The 27,299-nt window shown below is 25.4% G+C and overlaps 1 protein-coding gene and 1 non-coding gene across 9 annotated transcripts; one reads left to right on the forward strand and one right to left on the reverse strand.

The window, feature by feature from the left end:
• Nucleotides 1–27,299, forward strand: LOC123269573 (NAD kinase-like). 8 transcript variants are annotated; one of them, XM_044735405.1, is made up of 9 exons: nt 1–394; nt 451–604; nt 2,769–2,807; nt 16,015–16,098; nt 19,603–19,732; nt 23,679–23,976; nt 24,268–24,620; nt 24,684–24,766; nt 26,646–27,299. In XM_044735405.1, the coding sequence occupies exons 2-9, from the start codon at nt 498–500 to the stop codon at nt 26,836–26,838; spliced, it is 1,287 nt and encodes a 428-aa protein (XP_044591340.1). In that variant the 5' UTR covers nt 1–394; nt 451–497; the 3' UTR covers nt 26,839–27,299. The 8 variants fall into 8 exon arrangements, with proteins under 8 accessions (XP_044591340.1, XP_044591342.1, XP_044591345.1 ...); XM_044735407.1 differs by lacking the exon at nt 2,769–2,807 and having other exon boundaries at nt 1–604; XM_044735410.1 differs by lacking the exons at nt 1–394; nt 451–604; nt 2,769–2,807 and adding an exon at nt 4,166–4,340.
• Trnag-ccc lies at nt 5,725–5,795 on the reverse strand. The gene has a single exon. It is a non-coding gene; the product is annotated as a tRNA-Gly (tRNA).

Raw genomic sequence — 27,299 nt, forward strand, 5'->3', positions numbered from 1 at the left:
TTGATATATTCAAGTGATTTAACGATCATATAACACGTAAATTATAATATGACAGTGTAACACTCATGTATATATATTTAATATTATATCATATCACTCGATATTTCGGTGTCGTCGGATAACTATCGTTAAATTGAGAAGCTAACCCGCGAAATGTAAATCAATTCGAATTAACCAAGTTTATTTTTATTTAAGTTTTATTAAAATAACGTAATAGTTAAAGAATTTATCATTTATATTTATATAAATTTTATTTCATTCTAAAAAAACTACGGCGTAGATTGTCCTAATTCATATTCACATGGCTCATTATAAATTCGCATGACAATATTCGCTCTAACATTTAAGTTTAATATTAGTCCGTTAACGTAAATTCAACCGGCAAGAGGCAAAGGTGCGTCTATATTTGTGTACTATTTTATTAACGTCATTTCAAATAATTTTATTCAGTAACTCTAGAGCTTATTTTTGACCGATCACGAAATTTCCGCCGTAAGATGGACGAAAAAGATCTACAGCTTGCTAGAGCATTAATCGGCCTGGATATTAACGACCAGCCTAAATCTGTCGTCGGTAATATGCAAGACAAGCAGCAATTATTCAGGTGAGTCATAAATTTTTTTATAATTATTACGGTAACTTTAAAACGCCGCGAAAGGTTCAGGGTTCGAATCCTCACTAGGTTATTTTTTTTTTTTAATATTTTTTATTATGGTGAGATTTATTAGGTAAGAAATTTTTTTAATATTACCGATTCTTAAGGAGATCCACGCTAGTAAAATTTTTAAAACTTGTAAATTAAATCTAGGTAGCCTAATAATTAAAAAAATTAAAAAACAGGTTTTCAGATTCAATTAAACAATTAGGTAAAATTGTAATTTTTACATGAATGGAGATTCCACTAGCCGGTATTTGGTTAAGAATTTAATGCAATTAACGATTGAAAAAAAATTTATTTTCATTGAATTTGATTGAAAAAATAATAAGCTAAAGATTAAAACAATAAAAAAAGTAGCTTTCAGAACGTATTACGGAGATATTTTAGATTTTATATGAAAAATCACTCGGAACTTGCGTTCTTTAAAGTCTTATATTTGACTTGGCAACACCGCTTGCTTAGTTGCCCAAAACAGAAGTAACCACGGTTTTTTAAATGCTAAAAGATCTTAGTAATTTTAGTTAGACAGTAAACATAAATAAATTTTAAGGTTAGGGACACTTTTGCGGCGTTGTCAAGTGTATATCGGTAATTCAGAGCGCTATATTTTTTATTATTCAATTAAATGTTAATAATTATTTAATAAGTAAATTTATCGGAAATTTCCTCAACAAATGTTATTAATTAATTTAAAAATTAATTTTAAGAAAAAAGTATTTGTACGTATATTATTTTTTTATAGACATTCTTCACACTAGGAGGGTACTTGGATCTCCTTAAATTTTTAAATAAAAATATTAGTTGCCCAACAAAGTAAATAAATTTTTTATGTCAAGGATTTTTTTATTAAAATAATTACAGATTGTTTTACTTTCATTTACGTTGCTGGTCATTAATCACTTGTGAAACATTAATCTTTATTGATCAAGAATATTATTTTTTTTATAAAAAAATTTATTATTAATTTTAATAATAATTATTAGGATTAATAATAATTATTAGTGATAGTAATTATTAATAGTTCTAATAATGATTATAAATAATTCTAATAATTATTAATTATTGTAATAATTATTTGTAATAATAATTATAATTAATTTTTAATAATTATTAATTCTTAAGAGTTATTAATAATTCTAATAATTATTGATAATAATTATTAAGAATTATTAATAACTCTAATAATTGTTATAAATAATTCTAATAATTATTAATAATAATTATTAGAACAATAATTATTAATTATTGTAATAATTATTAGCAACAATAATTATTAATAATTTTTAAGAATTATTAATAATTCTAATAATTCTAATAATTATTAATTATTAATAATAATTAATAATTATTAATAATAATTATTAATTATTAATAATAATTATTAATTATTAATAATAATCTTTATTAATCAAGAGTATTATTTTTTTTATAAAAAAATTTATTATTAATTTTAATAATAATTATTAGGATTAATAATAATGATTAGTGATAATAATTATTAATAGTTCTAATAATTACTATAAATAATTCTAATAATTATTAATTCTTAAGAGTTATTAATAATTCTAATAATTATTGATCATAATTATTAAGAATTATTAATAATTCTAATAATTGTTATAAATAATTCTAATAATTATTAATAATAATTATTAGCATAATAATTATTAATTATTAGAATAATAATTATTAATTATTAGAATAATAATTATTAATTATTAGAATAATAATTATTAATTATTAGAATAATAATTATTAATTATTTTAATAATTATTAGTAATTATTGTAATAATTATTAGTAATAATAATTATTAATAATTTTTAAGAATTATTAATAATTTTTACGAATTATTAATAATTTTTAAGAATTATTAATAATTTTAATAATTATTAAGAATAATTAATAATTCTAATAATTATTAAGAATTATTAATAATTCTAATAATTATTAATAATTCTAATAATTATTTATTATTAATAATAATTAATAGGAAATTCCTTAATATCCTTCAGAATAATTAATCCCAAAAATTGGAAAATTCATCAATACAAAGCTAGCTTAAAAAACAATATAATGATAATAATAAAGGAAATTTGTTTTGTTTAAAGCAAATCGGAGTTATCAGTTGAGCACACCGAGCCCCGAAGGTAAACTAATATAAATAGCTCAGTATTATAATCGTTGCATCATAGATGTCGCACCTGGCATGAATTGTGGATTTTAATTATAAATTTTTCACATGTTAAGATTAAGTTCAGTTGTGATTAATGCTTGAGCAATTTTTATTAAAATTACACCCAAGATATTTGTTGCATTTTGTATTGCTGTAGCACTGCACCCTTAAGGCCAGTCAGCTTATTTAAATTACACACTTCATAAAAAAATTTTAAATATTAACCCAATTAATTTTACAACCGTAACTAATTTGGCGCCGAATATTAATTTTTTTTCAATAACTTAATGCCAAAAATTGCTATTCCGATATAAACAATTACTCCACTGCTATAATTAATAATTAATTAATTAATCGTAATTACAAAATTTAAATTCCCGATTATCTCTAATTGTGAGGACTAATTTTTTTTTTTAATTTTTTTAATGGTAGTAAGTGCCAAAAAATTGTTCATTTTATTTTCTATTGGAAATGATAGTTATTTTCGTTCTTAATTAATAATAATATAAACAATTATATTGCACCTTTATTGGCATTAATTATTAAAAAAAAAAATTAATATTTGGCGTCAAATTAGTTACGGTAATTTTACAAATACGCACGTTAAAATTCACAAAGTTTAGTAAACTTTTTTTCAATAAAATGAAGCGTGCAAAATTTTTTTTCTGCCCTCCAGCCGGAAAGTGGCAACTTTCTGGCTGCTGCGCTAAACAAAGTTGCCACATTCCGGCTGCGTCGAGCAGAAAAATAGTATACACACCTTGGCCAGTAAAAAGTAAAACCTCAGATCACATGTTTGTCAACCTCGGCTAACAATTAAGGTAAAAGCCCCAATAGATGATCACGTACCAGTATATGATCACTCCATGTATTTGTATATTTATATTCATAAATATAGGTATACAAATACATGGAGTGATCATATACTGGTACATGATCATCTATTGGGGCTTTTACCTTACATGTGATCTGAGAGTTTTCTTATTTTACTGGCCTAGGTATGTAATATACTATTTTTACAATAATTACCCATCCCTACCTTACCGAGCTTAATATAATAAGCCGACATACTTACGGAAAGTTTAATGTACTCGTAAGTGGGCGCTGGCGATCTTACGAAGCTTCTTAAAATACTATACCGTACTATATATATGTATAATATAAACGGAGAAATTTTACCCCCTCTCTTTAGTAAATACCGTCCCTTTCCAAAGTACCGATCGTAGTATAGGTATAGTATATAGTATATAGTATATAGTATATAGTATATAGTATATAGTATATAGTATATAGTATATAGTATATAGTATATAGTATAGTAAAACATTCTCACGTGCGCATACTTTAGCTCCCATATAACATATAACATATGTAAAGTTTAACGTAAGAACACCATATTCGAACAAATCTTAAAGTTAAATCTCGTTGAATTAGTGAATCGCAAAACAATGTCGTTATCGCCATCTGGCAGCAGTGGGTTCCATTCTATGGAAGATTTATCCACATGGTAATTATTAACCTCAATTCTTAATTTTTTTTTTTTTTTTTTTTGTTTTATGCGTAAGTGTTAACTGTAATGTATACAACTACTCAGAAAAATATAACATTATATAGCATATATATTTATATGTATATTTATATAATACAAACTTAAGAATTCAAATCCGAAATATTTTATCGTAAGATTGTCGTTATCTCTTAGTTTTTTTCACTAAAATTCATCTGTCAAAATGTGGAGCGGTCAGTACGATGTTTTGCATGAAGTTTGCGAAACATATTGCTCGAAATTCAACAATTTTAATAATAAAAAGGTATTTTTTAATGTAAAATATTGAAGCAGAAAATTTTTAATTCTAATTAGTGATTTTTAAATTATTAACAGAAAAACTAGCAAAATAATGATTTTTGTTAAATTATACATTTACACTGTACTTTCTTAAATATTGACGTTTTTAAAAATATAAGCTCATCCTGATGTTACACTCATCAAGAGCTTTCGTTTGAGTACCCACATGCATTTTTTATATATTTTTCATATATACATATATATAATATATATAAATATATAAAATATATGAAAAGTTGATGTGGGTATTCAAATGAAAGGTCTTGATGAGTGTAACATCAGGATGAACTTATATCTTAAGAAATGTCAATATTTCACAAGATAATTTTTAAAATGCCCTGTATTTTTTTAAATATTGACATTTATAAAGATATAAGCTCATCCTGATGTTACACTCATCAAGAGCTTTCATTTGAGTACCCACATGCATTTTTTATATATTTTTCATATATACATATATATAATATATATAAATATATAAGATATATGAAAAATTGATGTGGGTATTCAAATGAAAGGTCTTGATGAGTGTAACATTAGGATGAGCTTATATCTTAAGAAATGTCAATATTTCACAAAATAATTTTTAAAATGCCCTGTACTTTTTTAAATATTAACATTTATAAATATATAAGCTCATCCTGATGTTACACTCATCAAGAGCATTCATTTGAGTACCCAGATGCATTTTTTATATATTTTTCACATATACATATATACATATATATAATATATATAAATATATAAAATATATGAAAAGTTGATGTAGGTATTCAAATGAAAGGTCTTGATGAGTGTAACATTAGGATGAGCTTATATCTTAAAAAATGTCAATAGTTCACGAGATACAAGGTCATTTCTTAATTATCTATCTAGAGATAATTTTCAAATGCAGCCTAAATACTTATCATAATGAATTGACTATCTAGAATGATATGAAACCTTGAAAAGGCACAAAATTTTTCTTATTCTCTTAATAATATAGATTATAAGAGAATTTATTAAATTTTGTGTGCGTAGTATTGATTAGTTTGCAAAAAAGTGTTGCACTGCCCGGGAATCGAACCCGGGTCGCAAGAATGGGAGTCTTGCATGATACCATTACACTAGCAGTGCACCTTGCGCAATCATGATATTTCTACGTACTAGACCAACTTTTTAGCGACTCGCGGAATTATATTCTTTAAAAATATTCTTTAAACTACAGAGATAATATTTTGAAATATTTAATTTTAAAAATAAAGTATACTTATTTATTGCGACATAAAAAAATTAATAAAGACCAGTAATAATATTATTAATAAAAAAGACAATGAAATTATGCATTAAAAAAATTATAAATGCATTACTTTGAAGACTAAAATTATTTTATTAAATAGTATTAAAGAAAAAAAGGCAGAAATAATTTAAGAAGCTTATAACTAATGACAATGATTTTAATAATCAATACCGACAACGTGTAATGTCGTATAAAAAATTAACGCTTGAAGCTTTAGGGTAATTCGATGCAGTACATTAAAGTATCCGATCGATATTTATATCTTAAAACTTACTACCATAAATAATAAATAAAATTAATGACATTGTGCTACACATTTTATACCATAAGTAGGTCACACTTTCGTGTAACCCAAATATGCCGAATTTTGTTAACTCAAAGAATATAACGTAAACATATAAACATACTGTAATTAGTAATCATGAGTATGTGACGTAATTCGGTAATCGGCAACCTTGACCATAACATTTCGATAATAAGTATGATTATTTTGTTTATTTCAGTGCGAAAAGACGAATTATTATATGAAATATAAATAAAGAATTATATAAGGAACTGGCGTAACTGCGACATATATTTCGATTAAACTTGGTTGAAAGTGTATGTATATATAAATGTAATATATAAACAGCGAATTATATTTTTATAATTTATTGAATTAAAAGAAAATTCTTTGGTGTAAATTCCGATGGTGTAATAGAATTCCAGAGATCCTGGGGATTGATTTTTTTTTTTAATGATTTTAGTGAAACGGGAATGTATAATAGCGCTTTCTCTACTACACGCCTAAAAAGGAAATTCTTTGGGACTATTATGTTAATTTTTTAAATTCTTCAATAGGAATTAATTTTGACAAATTTACTTTTTAATTAAAAATAATAATAATAATAATAATAATAATAATAATAATATTGGTCAAAAAAATTATTATTATTATTATTATTATTATTATTATTAATTCAAATTTTTCTTTTAAGAATCTTTATGATAGAAATATTAATAATAATAATAAAAATGGCCGAAAAAAATTAGAATTATTATTAATTATTATTATTATTATTATTATTATCACCATTATTATGATTTTTATTATTAATATTAAATTTTTAATTTAAGAATCTTTATGATAATAATAATAATAATAATAATAATAATAATAATAATAATGTTGGCCAAAAAAGTTTAGAATTATTATTGTATCATTATTATTATTCATAATAATTCATTATTATTAAAAATTTATGATTATTATTATTATTATTATTATTATTATTATTATTATTATTGTTATTATTAATTCAAATTTTTCCTTTAAGAATCTTTATGATAATAATATTAATAATAATAATAAAAATGGCCGAAAAAATTTAGAATTATTATTAATTATTATTATTATTATTATCACCATTATTATGATTTTTATTATTAATATTAAATTTTTAATTTAAGAATCTTTATGATAATAATAATAATAATAATAATAATAATATTGGCCAAAAAAGTTTAGAATTATTATTATAATTATTCATAATGATTCATTATTATTAAAAATTTATGATTATTATTATTATTATTGTTATTATTAATTCAAATTTTTCCTTTAAGAATCTTTATGATAATAATATTAATAATAATAATAATAAAAATGGCCGAAAAAATTTAGAATTATTATTAATTATTATTATTATTACTATCACCATTATTATGATTTTTATTATTAATATTAATTTTTTAATTTAAGAATCATTATGATAATAATAATAATAATAATAATGATGTTGGCCAAAAAAGTTTAGAATCATTATTATTATTCATAATAATTCATTATTATCAAAAATTTATGATTATTATTATTATTGTTATTATTATTATTAATTCAAATTTTTCCTTTAAGAATCTTTATGATAATAATAATAATAATAATAATAATAATAACCGAAAAAATTTAGAATTATTATAATTATTATTATTATTACTATCACCATTATTATGATTTTTATTATTAATATTAATTTTTAATTTAAGAATCATTATGATAATAATAATAATAATAATAATGATGTTGGCCAAAAAAGTTTAGAATCATTATTATTATTCATAATAATTCATTATTATCAAAAATTTATGATTATTATTATTATTGTTATTATTAATATTAAATTTTTTCTTTAAGAATCTTTATAATAATAATAATAATAATAACAATAATAATAATAATAATAATGGTAAAAAAAGTTGAGAATTATTATTATCATTATTATTTTTATTATTAATATTAAATTTTTACTTTAAGAATCTTTATGACAATAATAATATTAATAATAAGAATAATAATAATAATAATATTAGCTAAAAAAGTTTAGAATTATTACTATTATATTATTATTATTATTATTCATAATGATTTATTAATAATTCATTATCATCAAAAATTTATTATTATTATTATTACTATTTTTATTTTTATTATTAACATTAAATTTTTAATTTAAGAATTTTAATGATAATAATAAAAATAAAAATCTTGGATAAAAATTAAGTTAGAAATAAATCTAAGATGAGTATAAATAATGATTAATATACGATGAGATTCTGCGCAATTCAAGATTCGGCCATTGTAGCTAACATCCTAGTATTATAATGCGGTGTGCGTTGTTAACATTATCGCTCGGTGAATAAAAAATAAATTAAAAAATTATCTATCATTTATCGCAATAAAAGTCTAGTTTTTTTTCCTACTCTACAAATGACTGATAAACATGGCGCTGCTGGATAATAAAAACATAAATAATGTTAATATTTTAAGTAATGGTAATGTTAAAGTCGATACCGAAGGCGAGGATGACGAAGATTTGCACTTGAGGTATTTTTAAATAATTTATCTTGCGAGTTATTGACACATCGGTTATTTTTTTTTTTTTTTTGCATTTTTTAAAACGACAAGCAATTAGTGATTAATGATTTGTGATAAAGTTTTAATTTAAAAATTGCGACGACAGTGATTTATATTTTTCTTGTTTTGAATTATTTATTTATTTATTTAATTGTTTGTAGACTGCTTGGATAATTAGTGACAATTAAATTTTTTCCGTTGTTATGTAATTGATGAGATACGTGCATGATTTTGTATATTTATCTATTTTTAGTGATTAAATAAGTACTTTTACAGATAATAAATTTTTAATGCAGGAAAAAAGTGATTTTAGTTAAATTTTGGAAATTTATATGATAAAGTGGGAATATCTCAGCAACTATAAGAGATATTGAAAAAACTAGAGATTTTATTTGTAGTTTATGAAATTCTGAATAAAACAAGCCCTCGATAATTAATTTCAGACCCTTAGTTCTCGCGTTACATTATTTACAAAATTCTTCATTACAAAATCCCAAAATTTGAAAATAATAATCACTACTAATAATTCTTACAAATATCCGGAGTTTTCTGCGAAAATAAATAAAAATTCTGCTAATTAAGTCCAAAAACATTCCCCCTTTGTTCTAAATGACTAAGCAGGTCAAATAATAAGAATAAATTACCAAAAAACAAATAAACAAAGGTGAAAACCCGCGAAATTTTCAAATTTTGGAAATTTCTAAGGAAAAGTGGGAATATCTTAGCAACTGTTAGACCTATAAAAAAACAAAAGATACCTTTTTTGTAGCTTATGAAATTCTGGACAAAATGAATCCCTGATCATTAATTTCTGACCAGTAGTTTTTGAGTTACAAAGAGTTAAACATTCATATATAGAATTTTTCATTATGAGTTTCCAAAATTTGACACTTTAAATATCTCAGCAACTATAAGAACTATCAAAAAACCTAAAGAAACCTTTTTTGTAGCTTACAAAATTCTGAAGAAAATAAGCATATAGCCGTTCATTTCTGCCTTTTAGTTTTTGAATTACAAGGATTTTGAATTTGTAAACAACAATTCAGATGATAAATTCTAAAATTTTTAATGCAGGAAAAAATTGTTTGTAGTCAAATTTTGGAAATTTTAACGGAAAAGTGGGAATATCTTAGCGACTGTAAGACCTATCAAAAAAACAAAAGATACCTCTGGTAGCTTTTGAAATTCTGAATAAAATAATCCTTGATCATCAATTTTTAATCAGTAGTTTTTGAGTTACAGGGATTTGAATCTTTGTACTTAGAATTTTTCATCATCAATTTCCAAAATTTGAAACTTCAAATATCTCAGCAACTATAAGACCTATCAAAAAAATAAAAGACCCTTTTTATAACTTGTAAAATTCTCAATAAAATAAGTCCTTGATCATTAATTTTTGACCAGAAGTTTTTGAGTTATGAAGAATTAAGCATTAATATATAGAATTCTTCATGACGAATTTCCAAATTTTGACACTTTAAATATCTCAGCAACTATAAGACCTATCAAAAAACCTAGAAATCTTTTTTGTAGCTTATGAAACTCTGAATAAAGTAATCCTTGATCATCAATTTCTAATCAGTAGTTTTTGAGTTTCAAGGATTTGAACATTCATATATAAAATTCTTCATTATAAGTTTCCAAATTTTGAAACTTAAAATATCTTAGCAACTATAAGACTTATCAAAAAACCAAAAGATACTTTTTTTGTAGCTTATAAAATCCTAAAAAAAAATCAATCCTTGATCATTAATTTCTGTCCAGTAGTTTTTGAGTTATGAAGAATTAAGGATTCATATATAGAATTCTTCATTATAAATTTCCAAATTTTGACACTTTAAATATCTCAGCAACTATAAGACCTATCAAAAAAATAAAAGACTCTTTTTATAACTTGTAAAATTCTCAATAAAATAAGCCCTTGATCATTAATTTTTGACCAGAAGTTTTTGAGTTATGAAGAATTAAGCATTAATATATAGAATTCTTCATGACGAATTTCCAAATTTTGACACTTTAAATATCTCAGCAACTATAAGACCTATCAAAAAACCTAGAAATCTTTTTTGTAGCTTATGAAACTCTGAATAAAGTAATCCTTGATCATCAATTTCTAATCAGTAGTTTTTGAGTTTCAAGGATTTGAACATTCATATATAAAATTCTTCATTATAAGTTTCCAAATTTTGAAACTTAAAATATCTTAGCAACTATAAGACTTATCAAAAAACCAAAAGATACTTTTTTTGTAGCTTATAAAATCCTAAAAAAAAATCAATCCTTGATCATTAATTTCTGTCCAGTAGTTTTTGAGTTATGAAGAATTAAGGATTCATATATAGAATTCTTCATTATAAATTTCCAAATTTTGACACTTTAAATATCTCAGCAACTATAAGACCTATTAAAAAAATAAAAGACTCTTTTTATAACTTGTAAAATTCTCAATAAAATAAGTCCTTGATCATTAATTTTTGACCAGAAGTTTTTGAGTTATGAAGAATTAAGCATTAATATATAGAATTCTTCATGACGAATTTCCAAATTTTGACACTTTAAATATCTCAGCAACTATAAGACCTATCAAAAAACCTAGAAATCTTTTTTGTAGCTTATGAAACTCTGAATAAAGTAATCCTTGATCATCAATTTCTAATCAGTAGTTTTTGAGTTTCAAGGATTTGAACATTCATATATAAAATTCTTCATTATAAGTTTCCAAATTTTGAAACTTAAAATATCTTAGCAACTATAAGACCTATCAAAAAAATAAAAGATACTTTTTTTGTAGCTTATAAAATCCTAAAAAAAAATCAATCCTTGATCATTAATTTCTGTCCAGTAGTTTTTGAGTTATGAAGAATTAAGGATTCATATATAGAATTCTTCATTATAAATTTCCAAATTTTGACACTTTAAATATCTCAGCAACTATAAGACTTACCAAAAAACCAAAGGATACCTTTTTTGTAGCTTCCAAAATTCTAAACAAACTAACCTCACAGCCGTCATTTTCCAACCATTAGTTTTTAAATTACAAGGCTTTTCAATTTATACCCAAGAATTAAGACCCAAAATTTGAACCCTTAATTATCTTCAAAGCCCCAACAGATATTTTTTTAAAAATTCCTCCTCAAATTCCAAAGCAATTCCCTAAAACCCAATTCAATTAATCAACCTGCTCCCTTCTCACACTAATTTCCAAGATTAAATCAGGTACTTAGTATCAGAGAGAAATTTCCACCACTTCCACCTCGGTCGTATTGTCCCGTCATTCATCGTGAGACTTAGCCTCCGTTCGGTCGATCTCTCCAGTCGAGTTATTACTTTTAGCATCTCTTTAAAAAAATCGACAAAATTAATTGCATTTTTTTGCCAACAAAAAAATTAACAAAGTGCAGTGACGTGTTAAGTGATTAACGTTTTTGCCTAGACATTGCTCAGTCTAGACTTTAAAAGGTCTTATTTATTAAATTCAACTATTTTAATTATTATAAACAATAATAATAATCTTTAATAAGAAGTTATATCATCCAGCGATCATGCAATCAATAGAAAGTCGGTAATCTAATTCTTGATGCAAATCGGAGTAATTTTTTTTTTTTAAATTGTAATATAAGTAAAATGTACGTAGTACGTACAAAATGAAAAAATTTACTTGACGTCATCAAGTATTGAAAGTATTTCAATAGCGTCCCTTTCACTTTTATTTTAACAACTTAAATTATCAAGGAATAAATATTAATTTATTAATCATAAATTTGTACATTTTTTTTTAACCAAAAAAAATTTTTTTTTTTTTTTTTTTTGTGGACCTAAGCCGCGAAAAGTTAATTTAAAGCTGACTCACTTAAGAATTTGCAGCGTCACGTGTCTGTAAATTGTTACGCTAGATTTGAAACTAGAACGGATTGTTTATAATTAAAAGAATAAAAATAATGTTGAATTGAATTAAAGGTGCTCTTACATTTATTTTAATTGATTAGCAAGCATAAGTTCAGTGTAAATGTCAATTAATTCGTTAAAAAAAAAAGCCACATTTAAAATTTTGATGTTTTAATTTAAAAATTAAATAAATTGAGTAAAAATGGATCAGGTGACGCCACTTAGGGCCCGTCAGGGACTCGGTTTTATTGACGGTAATTTAGAGTTCAAAGTTAATGATAATAAGAATGTTAATGACAATTGTAAGGAAATGGGTGAAAATGGTGATAGGGAAAAAATGGAAAACGGACACAAGTATCGTGTACTAAGGTACTCTTGATAACTTAATTGCTTGTACGTATGACTAATTAATAATTAACAACCTTGGAGTCACTGTGTGACTTCCGTGACTTGTGAAATATAAATACATGAAATTATGCTTTATTAAAAAATGAATTTTGTTAAATTGCACGGTAGTTTTGTAACTATTGAAGTTTTTTAAGATATAAGCTCATCTTGATGTTACACTCATCAAGAGCTTTCATTTGAGTACCCACATCAATTTTTCATATATTTTATATATTTATATATATTATATATACGTATATATACAAAATATATCAAAAATGCAAGTGGGTATTCAAATGAAAGGTCTTGATGAGTGTAACGTCGGGATGATCTTATATCTTTAAAAATGTCAATAGTTCACGAGATACAAGGTCATTTCTTAATTATGTTAATTAAACACTACTTTCTTAAATATTGACGTTTTTAAAGATATAAGCTCATCTCGATGTTACACTCATCAAGAGCTTTAATATGAGTACCCACTTGCATTTTTGATATATTTTTCATATATACATATATATAATATATATAAATATATAGAATATATTTAAAATTGATGTAGGTACTCAAATGAAAGGTCTTGATGAGTGTTACATCAGGATGAGCTTATATCCTTAAAAATGTCAATAGTTTACAAAATACAAAGTCATTTCTTAATTATGTTTTATGACACTGTATTTTCTTAAATATTGACGTTTTTAAAGATATAAGCTCATCCCGATGTTATACTCATCAAAAGCTTTCATTTGAGTACCTACATGCATTTTTTTATATATTTTTCATATATACATATATATAATATATATATAAATATATAAAATATATGAAAAATTGATGTGGGTACTCAAATAAAAGGTCTTGATGAGTGTAACATCGGAATGAGCTTATATCTTTAAAAATTTCAATAGTTTATAAGATACAAGGTCATTTCTTAATTATGTTAAATGACACTACTTTCTTAAAAATTGACATTTTTAAAGATATAAGCTCATCTCGATGTTACACTCATCAAGAGCATTCATCTGAGTACCCACATTAATTTTTCATATATTTTTCATATATACATATATATATTATATATATTTCAAAGATATAAGCTCATCTTGATGTTACACTCATCAAGAGCTTTCCTTTGAGTACCCACATGTATTTTTTATATATTTTTCATATATACATATATATATATATAATATATATAAATATATAAAATATATGAAAAATTGATGTGGGTACTCAAATGAAAGCTCTTGATGAGTGTAACATCGGAATGAGCTTATATCTTTAAAAATTTCAATAGTTTATAAGATACAAGGTCATTTCTTAATTATGTATCCAAATTTAACCATAAAACCGATTTTATCATATAAATACACTATCCACAAAATTTTGCTTATTCTCTTAATAATATTGATGTAAATAAGTGTGTGTATATTAAGTAAATAAGTAAACAAAAATTGTGAAGCTCGCTTTAATCACCGCTTTAATGTGTGTAAATAATGAATATTAATAGATAAGTTATTTTGACCGTGTCATCCGAGCACGTGTAAAAAATCTTGTGGTACAATGGGTAATTATAATTTTTACACGTTGCGACCGTCATTGTAATAAGTAATAAGCATTATCAATAATCATTTTTTTATCATGCTGAATTATTGAGTGGTTTTATCTTTCATATGATTCACTTTTCTAAATGTGCATTCATTTGCTTCTTTTTTTAAATATTATTTTTGTTTTACCAAGGCTTTGAGGATTTCGCGGGTTTTTACCTTTGTTTTTTTATTTTTTGGTAATTTATTCTTATTGTTTGATCTGCTTAGTCATTTGGAACAAAGGGGGAATTTTTTCGGACTTAATTAGTAGAATTTTTAAACATTTTTGCAGGAAATTCCGGTTATTTATAAGAATTATTAGTTGTGATTATTATTTTCAAATTTTGGGATTTCATAATGAAGAATTTTGTAAATAATGTAACGCGTAAACTAAGGGTCTGAAATTAAATATTGAAGGGCTCATTTTATTCAGAATTTCATAAGCTACAAAAAAGGTCTATAATTTTTTCGATATCTCTCATAATTCTCAAGATATTCTCACTTTAATTCATAATTTTGGTACGGAAACATTATTTACACATTTTTTTTCAATTTTTATTGAAATCCGTCACTAATTTTCCTTCTTTCTGCATCAATATCAAATAATTTCAAGTAGTACTATCAGATTTTTCCCAAAAATCCTTCATAAATTCAATTTTTTCCTAAAAATTACTTAAAAATTTAATTTCTATCCAAAAATTCCTTAAAAATTCAATTTTTCTCCTAAAAATTCAATTTTTCTTCTAAACATTTATGGAAAATTCAATTTTTTCCCAAAAATTTCTTAAAAATTCAATTTTTCTCCTGAAAATTCAATTTTTATCCAAAAATTTAATTTTTCTTCTAAAAATTCAATTTTTTTTCAAAAATTCCTTAAAAATTCAATTTTTCTCCTAAAAATTCAATTTTCCTTCTAAAAATTCTTAAAAAATTCAATTTTTTCCCAAAAATTTCTTAAAAATTCAATTTTTATCCTAATAATTCAATTTTTCTCCTAAAAATTCAATTTTTCTTCTAAAAATTCAATTTTTCTCCTAAAAATTCAATTTTCCTTCTAAAAATTCTTAAAAAATTCAATTTTTTCCTAAAAATTTCTTAAAAATTCAATTTTTATCCTAATAATTCAATTTTTCTTCTAAAAATTCTTTAAAAATTCGATCTTTTTCCAAAATTTCCTTAAAAAGTTCAATTTTTTCCAATAAATTCCTCAAAAAGTTAAATTTTTTCCCAATTTTTTGCATTTTCCCAAAACTTCCCTTAAAAAAAAAACGAAAAATTCTAAACAAAAAAAAACTGTTTCAGGAGAACGCGAAGTCTTAACGCGCCAAGTCCAATCCAACAATTCGGGCCATGTGGTCGGATAATGAAGAACTCAGCAATGGTTATGTGAGTGGATTACAAACTATAAATAAATGCTTCTAAATGACTCTATAAAAATAGTGAGTACTCATAAAATAACATTGTACTCTCAGGATGACAATAACCATCTAATTAAAAGCAAGCAAGTCAATGAACTGACGTTGTTAGAAAATACCGGAAACGGGGTCGCGAAAAATGGGACCGGAATTTAAAAAATCAGCATCTTTATTTGATCGACAAAGACAAAGACATAAACATTGCGATCTATGATCGATGAATTCAAATAGTATCGCGGGGAAACTTCCCATTATTAAGCATAAGCTTATGAGTTAATTATGACGCATGCGCAAATACAAAACTGATGTCTCGTGTGGCCGCGGTTGTTAAGATTTACATTATATTAGCGAACACTAGTATCATACATATTATATTTAATCGAATGAATATATAAAACAGTACGGACACCAGCAGTGGCAGTATGTTCGCGACCCTCGACCTACGATCGTCTCGTAGTTAAGCGTCATGCTTTTTGTTTTTAGTTTTGTTTATTATTTTTCATATTTTATATTTTATTTTTAATTAACAAGTTACTTTTTTTTACTTTTTTATTTACTGCTGTTAAGTTTTTGTTATTTTTTTATTGATTATTTTTAATTATGGTGGGATTTATTAGGTAAGAAATTTTTTTTATTAGAAAACTCGTAAATTAAATCTACGTAGCCTAATAATTAATACAAAAATTGAAAAACAGGTTTCCGGGATTTAATCAAATAATTAGGTAAAATTGTAATTTTCACATGAAATAGAGATTCCACCAGCCGGTATTTGGTTAAGAATTTAATGCAATTAACGATTTAAAAAAAAAATGTTATTTTCATTGAATTTGATTGAAAAAATAATAAGCTAAAGATTAAAACAATAAAAAAAGTAGCTTTCCGAAGGTATTACGGAGATATTTTAGATTTTTTATGAAAAATCACTCGGAACTTGCGTTCTTTAAAGTCTTGTATTTGACTTGGCAACACTGCTTGCTTAGTTACCCAAAAGATAAGTAACCGCGGTTTTTTAAATGCTAAAAGATCTTAGTCATTTTAGTTTAGACAGTAAACATAAATAAATTTTAAGGTTATGGACACTCTTGCGGTGTTGTCAAGTGTATATCGGTAATTCAGAGTGCTATATTTTTTATTAGTCAATTAAATGTTAATAATTATTTAATAAGTAAATTTATCGGAAATTTCCTCAACAAATGTTATTAATTAATTTAAAAATTAATTTTAAGATAACGAACCCACACTGAAAAAATATATATGCGCATATATGCTGACAAAAATACATATACGTCGCACATATAAAATATATACCTCACATACTTTTTTTTTGCCCCCGTATATGCGGCATATATTTTTTTTCAGTACGGGAAGGTATTTCTACGTATTATTTTTTTATAGACATTCTTTACACTAGTAGGATACAGGGATCTCCTTAAGGAGATCCATGCGAAGTAGTCAAATTTTTAACTTCCTGAAAATTTGTAAATTCAATCTACGTAGCTTAATAATTAATAAAAAAATTAAAAAACAGGGTTTCGGGATTTAATTAAATAATTAGGTTTTAAAATTGTAATTTTTATTAGTCAATTAAATGTTAACTAGCAACCTTTCAGTCACTATGTGACTGCCGTAAACTATAAATGAATAAAATTTTGCTTTATTAAATAATGAATTTTGTTAAATTGCACTGTACTTTTTTAACTATTGACGTTTTTAAAGATATAAGCTCATCTTAATGTTATACTTATCAAGAGCTTTCATTTGAGTACTCACATGCATTTTTGATATATTTTTCATATATACATATATATGATATATATAAATATATAAAATATATGAAAAATTGATGTGGGTACTCAAATGAAAGCTCTCGATGAGTGTAATGTCAAAATGAGCTTATATCTTTAAAAATGTCAATAGTTCACGAGATACTTGTTAAAAAGCCTTGTACTTTCTTAAATATTGACATTTTTAAAGATATAAACTCATCCTGATGTTACACTCATCAAGAGCTTTCATTTGAGTACCTACATGCATTTTTGATATATTTTTCATATATACATATATATGATATATATATAATATATATAAATATATGAAAAATTGATGTGGGGACTCAAATGAAAGCTCTCGATGAATGTAACATCCGAATGAGCTTATATCTTTAAAAATGTCAATAGTTCACGAAATATTTGTTAAAATGCCCTGTACTTTCTTAAATATTGACATTTTTAAAGATATAAGCTCATCCTGATGTTATACTCATCAAGAGCTTTCATTTGAGTACCTACGTGCATTTTTGATATATTTTTCATATATACATATATATGATATATATATAATATATATAAATATATGAAAAATTGATGTGGGGACTCAAATGAAAGCTCTCGATGAGTGTAATGTCAGAATGAGCTTATATCTTTAAAAATGTCAATAGTTTACGAAATATTTGTTAAAATGCCCTGTACTTTCTTAAATATTGACATTTTTAAAGATATAAGCTCATTCTGATGTTACACTCATCAAAAGCTTTCATTTGAGTACCCACATGCATTTTTCATATATACATATATATAACATTTATAAATATATAAAATATATGAAAAATTGATGTGGGTATTCAAATGAAAGGTCTTGATGAGTGTAACATCGGGATGAGCTTATATCTTCAAAAATGTCAATAGTTCACAAGATACAATGTCATTTCTTAATTATCTATGATACCAAATTTAACCATAAAAACCCATTTTATTATTTAAATACACTTGCCACAAAATTTTGCTTATTCTCTTAATAATATTGAGGAGTAAATTTATCGGAAATTCTCTCAAAAATCTTATTAATTAATTTAAAAATTAAATTTTTTTTTAATTTAGTAAATTAACAAAAAATCTAAAAGTTCACAAACTCACAAATATTTATAAAAAATTTTGATAAATAAAATTTAATAATTGTTAAAAAAAATTAATTGTTTCCTTCTATATAAATAGTATTAATTACAATTATTATTATTATTATAAATTACAAATAAAGTCTTACGAGTTCGGTCAGTGGACTTTGGCTTCATTCAAATAATCCTCAAGTAGAACGACCCCCCGGGGCTTTAGGAATAATAATAATAATTGTAAAATAAAATTATCGAGTTTTAAATTTAATTATCACAAAATATTTCAAAACTTTTAATGAATCATAATTACTGTTGTTAAAAAATAAAATAGATTATTATGATTGGTAATTGTAACTTTGCTAAACAAGCTGATGTGTTGTTTTAAAAATAGTTTAATAATTTTAAATTGTAACTTAATTTTACAAACTTTTTATTACTCATAATGGTAATTGATGACCTAATTGACCTATCGGTCCGTATACAAATCGCGTCATAGTTTTATTAGTATGGAGTACTTATTATCAGATGTGATCGTGATTGATTTTATTTTGGAGCGAGAAAATATATACTAATTAAATTTATTTGCAGGACAATTCAAGACCCCGCATCGCAGCGACTTACGTGGTACAAACCACCGCTGACAGTTTTGGTGATTAAGAAAGTCAGAGATTCTTCGGTTCTTCCGCCATTTGTTCAATTGGTCACTTGGTTAATTGAGGTAATTATTAAAATTAATTTTTTTTATAGAAATTTATTTATTAGATCCTAAATTTTTACGACTCATAGATTTCCAAAATGTTTGAATCGATATATTTATTTATTTATTTATTTATTATTTAATTTCAATGACAAGGCAGTATAGCCAGATGGCAAAAGTATACAAAAAGAGTTACAATAAAAGTACACGTATGACTAATAAAAATATAAAATTCCAAAAATATTAGATATTAAGAATTGATCGTTTTTCTTTACTTTACTTTGGAATACAATTATGACAAATACAAGAAAAAAAAAATAAATTTGAGTATAAAAATTGAGCATTAAAAATTTAAGAGTTAACAGAAATTTGTAAATGAATATCAAAGGTTTGAAAATTAGGATTCATTGTCTTCTTTAAAAGTTTGAAATTAAGATTCATTATCTCGTTGACGTTTCATGAAGAATTCAAAAGTACTAGTTTTAAAAGAATTTAAGCTAAGTGAATTTGTGACTTCAAATGGTAATTCCCTCCAAATTCGGATCGCAGAAACTACGAAGGAATGTTCAAAAGTAGTAGTTAAGAAGTTTGGCATTTTAAAAGACACATTGATTTGTTTAGCAGCAATTCTTTCCGATCTTCTAATATCTGTAGATTCTTCAACGAAGAGACTTCTAAGGAACTTTGGTTCACCTGATTTTAAAAGTTTGTAGATGAAGCACGCTAATATATTGCAGAAACTATCGGAGATATCGAAAAAATATAAGTACTTTTAGGTAGCTTATGAAATTCTGAAGAAAACAAATCAAATTTTTAAAGAATTTTTGGATAAAAATTGAATTTTTGGATAAAAATTGAATTTTTAAGGAATTTTTGGATGAAAATTGAACTGTTAAGAAATTTTTGGGAAAAAATTGAATTTTTAAAAAATATTTGGGAAAAAATTGAATTTTTGGATAAGAATTGAATTTTTAAAGAATTATTGGGAAACAATTGAATTTTTAAAGAATTTTTAGGAAAAAGTTGAATTTTTAAGAAATTTATGGCAAAAAATTTTTAAAGAATTTTTTGGGACAAATTGATGAAACTACTTGAATTTATTTCATATTGATGCGGAAAGAAGAAAAATTGGTCATGGAGTTCAAAAAAATTGGAAAAAATGTGTAAATAATGTTTCCGTGCTAAAATTACGAGTTAAAGTGAGAATATCTCAGCAACTATGAGAGATATTGAAAAAACTAGAGACTTTATTTGTAGTTTATGAAATTCTGAATAAAACAAGCCTTCGATAATTAATTTCAGACCCTTAGTTCTCGCGTTACATTATTTACAAAATTCTTCATTATGAAATCCCAAAATTTGAAAATAATAATCACTACTCATAATTCTTATAATAAACCGGAGTTTTCTCCGAAAATAAATAAAAATTCTACTAATTAAGTCCAAAAGCATTCCCCCTTTGTTCCAAATGACTAAGCAGGTCAAATAATAAGAATAAATTACCAAAAAACAAATAAACAAAGGTGAAAACCCGCGAAATTTTCAAATTTTGGAAATTTCTAAGGAAAAGTCGGAATATCTTAGCAACTGTTAGACCTATAAAAAACAAAAGATACCTTTTTTGTAGCTTATGAAATTCTGGACAAAATGAATCCTTGATCATTAATTTCTGACCAGTAGTTTTTGAGTTACAAAGAGTTAAACATTCATATATAGAATTTTTCATTATGAGTTTCCAAAATTTGACACTTTAAATATCTCAGCAACTATAAGAACTATCAAAAAACCTAAAGAAACCTTTTTTGTAGCTTATAAAATTCTAAAGATAACAAATTCTTGATCATCAATTTCTGTCCAGTACTTTTTGAATTACGAATAATTAACCATTCATATAAAAAATTCTTTATTATAAATTTCCAAAATTTGAAACTTTAAATATCTCAGCAACTATACGACCTATCTAAAAAAACAAGATACTTTTTTTGTAGCTTATGAAATTTTGAATGCAATAAATCTTTGATCATAAATTTATGATCATTAGTTTTCACGTTAAAGGAGTTTAACATTAATACACAGAAAAACAAAATGTTCTTGAATCAAGTATATTAAACCCAATTGAAATATCTGAACATATTAGTACGGAATTTGCTGAGTGTGAATTTAGCTTTAAAAAAATTAATACTGATTTACTAACTAATGAGCTCGTTAAGATTGACTGGGATGCGATCCTGGTGCAAACTGATCCAAATATTCTTTATAACACGTTTTATACTACAATATTATCTATATTTAAAAACTGTATGGCAGATATTAATAATCTTTAGAAATATTTTTTACCTTTTCAGTTTATTTTTTTTTTTTATGTACTTAAATTTATACTCTAAATCTATTTTGTTTTACTATGTTACACACTATATTGTATTAATTGTTATTTTTGTATGGAATCCTGTTATTGGCAATAGCTGTTGAATTCACAGTTTGATAAATAAATAAATAAGTATATATTTTTAAAGAGCTCAATATTCTTGGTTTGAGTAGAAAAATTCTTGATTTAAGAAAATTTTTCTTGATTTAAGGAAATTTTCGTCTTGATTCAAGACAATTACCCTCTTCAAAATTATATTCTTGGTTCAAGAATTTTTCTCTTGAATAGCGTTAATTTTTAACTTCCCGCTAAGAAAATCGAAGATTTTCAAAAATCGGGAAGTTATTGTTTTCACCCCGTTTTGCAGAATCCGAGTTTTCATCAGATCTCTACGTATAAAGGTCACAGAAAGCTTCCCTGACTATCCCCGCGAGGTTGTCACGGTGTCTGTATGTATGTGTGTGTGTGTGTGTGAAAGTATGTGAACCGCTTATAACTTTTGAACGGCTTGACCGATTTCATCGCGGTTGGTGCCATTCGAAAGGGCTTGACCAAACTTAGATTTTGAAAACTATTTGGACTGATTCAGATCAATAGATTTTGAGAAATCTTCAAAAAACTTAAAAAAAAAATTTTTTCAAATGTGGTTTTTTTGGAATAACTTTTAAACGGCTTAAAGGTTCAATTCTAAAAACTACTTAGCTTTTAACCTCAAAAAACCACGTCGATCGCTACCAGTCCGGTAAAAATCGGTTAATTCGTTCGAGAGATATCGTGAACGAAAGAAAACCGAAAAAAGTGTTTTTTCGAAATTACTCCGAAATTTTTGGTTCGATCAATTAAAACCTAATGCTTACCGTAAGATGGACGGTGTGGCTTAATGTATATAGAATAAGCGAAAGGAAATTTAGTATAGACCGGATAGCTCAAATGGTAGAGTAGCCGACATGTCTTCGGAAGGTTCTGGGTTCGAATCCCAGTCCGAGCTATCTAATAATTTTTTCTCGCATATTCTATAAACTCACATTAAGATGATCCTTTCCACATTCCTTTCTCAATCCTTTCCTACCAATATCCTGTTACGTGAATGTGGAACGCTTCACGTAATAATTACCGTAACTCCTATTCTTTCCCGCTTCACAGCATTATTTATATTTGTAAATAATATTATATTTAATAATAATAAATATTTTTTATAAGGCTGATAAAACTGCGTCGAACGCTGCCAACCGGATGAAAATCGGTTTATTCATTCAAAAGTTATTGCGGTTTAAAAATTCAACAAATAATGTCTTATCAAATCTCTATCAGAATTTTGAGCTCGAAGAGCTCAAAAGCATAGAAAAGCAATCTCTTTGAGCTCGAAGAGCTCAAAATAACCCACAAATTGTATTTTTGAGCTCGAAGAGCTCAAAAACGTCATTGGTGCAATTTTAAGCGCTTAAGTATGGAATTAGCGGGAAGTTGCAGGGATGGCTTTCAGGGTCAACCGTTTTCCTAATTTTTTTTTTCTGAGTATATAGTCAGTTAATTCCCAAAATTTGAACTGGATATCTTCAAGACCAATTAAAAATTCTCATTACTAATCAACAAAAATTCCAGCAAAAACGCATGGTAGTCTACGTGGAAGCGACAGTCCTAGAAGACTTAGCCCTAGCACGAGATTCACGGTTCCAGGTCGTACGAGACCGACTGCAAACCTTCCGGGACGGAACGGACGATCTGCAAGACAAAATCGACTTCATAGTTTGTCTCGGCGGAGACGGAACACTATTATACGCAAGTCTGCTGTTCCAACAGTCGGTACCGCCGGTAATGGCTTTTCACCTTGGCTCACTGGGTTTCCTCACGCCGTTCGAGTTTGACAACTTCCAAGAACAGGTCACGAACGTACTCGAAGGTAATTCTCATCATATCAAATAAGTCATCATCCATTAAAATAATAATTAATTCCAAGATAAAAAGGAATAAAGACCTTGAATTGGCAGACTATTGTTTAGATTTAGATATCGGTCTTAAATAATAATCGTCCTTCAGTAAATTAGTGTCATCCTTGATTTAATAACGACTCAATTAGGCATCCGATAATGATAATAATAATGACCTTCGTTACGCAACATGGGAAATTCATTATTATTTATTATTTAATAATATATAATAGAGTTGCCTTAACGATTTTCGATCTTTCTAGGTCACGCGGCCCTGACATTAAGGAGCCGGCTGAGATGCATAATAATGAGGAAAGGCGAAGACGGTCAGCCCTCTAAGCCGCCAACGAACCTCCTGGTGCTCAATGAGGTCGTGATTGATCGCGGACCTTCGCCGTATTTGTCGAACATCGATCTGTTCATCGACGGCAAGCACGTCACCAATGTCCAGGGTGACGGCTTGATCGTCAGCACTCCTACTGGCTCCACCGCTTACGCTGTGGCTGCTGGTGCCAGCATGATCCACCCTTCGGTCCCTGCGATTATGATCACGCCGATATGTCCTCATTCTCTTTCCTTCAGACCAATTGTTGTGCCAGCTGGCGTCGAACTTAAGGTTTGTTCTTCTTTGTTCATTATTTTTTACGAATTTTTGGTAATTTTGGGTTTTGAATTCTAGATTTCCGTGTCGCCTGATAGCAGAAATACTTCCTGGGTGTCTTTTGATGGAAGAAATCGGCAAGAACTTTTCCATGGTGATAGGTAATAATTTTTTTTTAATCACAATTTAAGCTAATCAAACTTAATAATACTAAAGTTGGCCGACGTTTTTAATTTTTTTTAATAATTAAATTAGAACAAAAAAATATTTTTAAAAAATTAAACTTACAGTTTTTTAAAGTTTTTAACAAATGACAATTTTTTTTGTAGTCATTTTTTAATTTTTAAATGTCGGCTAACTTAATTTTCATTCAAACAATTTTTTATGTAGTTCTATAAGCTTATTATGGTCCAAAATATCAATTTATAACTTTTTTATATAAGTTAGTTTTGAAATTTTCCAACAGGTGGCGCATTGTCGCTAAATCTTCTCGTTTTTAGAGAGTTAATTTTGAGAATTTATAAGAAAGTAAAGATTATTTTTTTTAATTTCTTCTAAAGACCTTATCTGGAATTAATTACAATTAATTTTAACTAAATCAATTGATATTTAATAAAATATAAGGTAATTCTATATTATTGGAAAATAAGTAAAATTTTGTGTATTTATTTTATGAAATGGGTTTTTATGGGTAAATTTGTTTTATATCATTTTTATCAATAGTAAATTTATGATAATTATTAAGGCTGCATTGCTGTTCATCAAAGCTCATCTTGCTGTTACACTCATCAAGACCTTTCATTTGAGTACCCATATCAATTTTTCATATATTTATATATATTATATATATGTATAAATGAAAAATATATAAAAAATGCATGTAGGTATTCAAATCAAAGCTCTTGATCAGTGTAAAATCAGAACGAGCTCATATCTTTAAAAATGTCAATATTTAAAAAAGTACACGGCATTTTAACAAATTTTTTGTGAACTATCGACATTTTTTAAGATATAAGCTCATCTTGATGTTACATTCATCAAGACCTTTCATTTGAGTACCCACATCAATTTTTCATATATTTATATATATTATATATATGTATATATATGAAAAATATATAAAAATGCATGTTGGTACTCAAATAGAAGCTCTTAGTGAGAGTAACATCAGGATGAGCTTATATCTTTAAAAATGTCAATATTTAAAAAATTACAGTATTATTTAATAATATATAAGATACATTATTAAGAAATGATCTTGTATCTTATGAACTATTGACATTTTTAAAGATATAAGCTCATCTTGCTGTTACACTCATCAAGACCTTTTATTTGAGTACCCACATCAATTTTTCATATATTTATATATATTATATATATGTATATATATGAAAAATATATAAAAATGCATGTTGGTACTCAAATAGAAGCTCTTAGTGAGAGTAACATTAGGATGAGCTTATATCTTTAAAAATGTCAATATTTAAAAAATTACAGTATAATTTAATAATATATAAAATACATTATTAAGAAATGATCTTGTATCTTATGAACTATTGACATTTTTAAAGATATAAGCTCATCTTGCTGTTACACTCATCAAGACCTTTTATTTGAGTACCCACATCAATTTTTCATATATTTATATATATTATATATATGTATATATGAAAAATATATAAAAAATGGATGTGGGTATTCAAATCAAAGCTCTTGATTAGTGTAACATCAGAACGAGCTTATATCTTTAAAAATGTCAATATTTAAAAAAGTACACGGGATTTTAACAAATTTTTTGTGAACTATCGACATTTTTTAAGATATAAGCTCATTTTGATGTTCCACTAATCAAGACCTTTCATTTAAGTCCCCACATCAATTTTTTATATATTTATATATATTATATATATGTATATATGAAAAATATCTCAAAAATGCAAGTGGGTACTCAAATGAAAGCCCTTGACAAGTATAACATCGAGATGAGCTTATATCATTAATATCTATATTATTATTCTAATTATTGACATCTTTTTGCAGTTTGAGAGTAACGACATCTATCTACCCAGTGCCAAGTATCTGCGCGTCAGACCAAATTACCGACTGGTTCGACTCACTGGCTGAATGCTTACACTGGAACGTCAGAAAACGTCAGAAACACTTGGATGAACTCAGTGACCTGACCCACTCCTCGAGCAACGATACTCTGGACTCTTTAGACCGTGACAGTTAATAATGACAAGTTCATAAAATTAATATTAATAGTACCTTACATTAAGTTCGCAATAACATAATCTCGTCGAGCCGATTTTCATCACACGTTTGAACAATTATCAATCATTTCATTAATCATTTTTTAGTCTTGTTTTTTTTCTAATTTTTTTAGCTGTCCGATTTATTTTATATGGGTCACATCACTGTTAATATCTACATATTATTTTTACTTATTTATTGTTTCATGTTATGTCTCTCGGAATTATATCGTTTCATTCTCGAATATATTTAGTTTACTTAATAATAATAATTAATAATTGTTAAATGAAAAGTAGCATTTTTTAAATCGAATATTTGTTTATATATAGATCAGATAATTTTTTAATTAATATTATAATTATTGTTAATATTACTGTAAGTATAAAACGAAAGTGTTAATGTTTAGTGTGTCGATTTTAAATAAAAATATTTTTTTACTAA

This window comes from Cotesia glomerata, linkage group LG7 (genome assembly GCF_020080835.1).
Source record: "Cotesia glomerata isolate CgM1 linkage group LG7, MPM_Cglom_v2.3, whole genome shotgun sequence".
Taxonomy (NCBI): Eukaryota; Metazoa; Arthropoda; class Insecta; order Hymenoptera; family Braconidae; genus Cotesia; species Cotesia glomerata.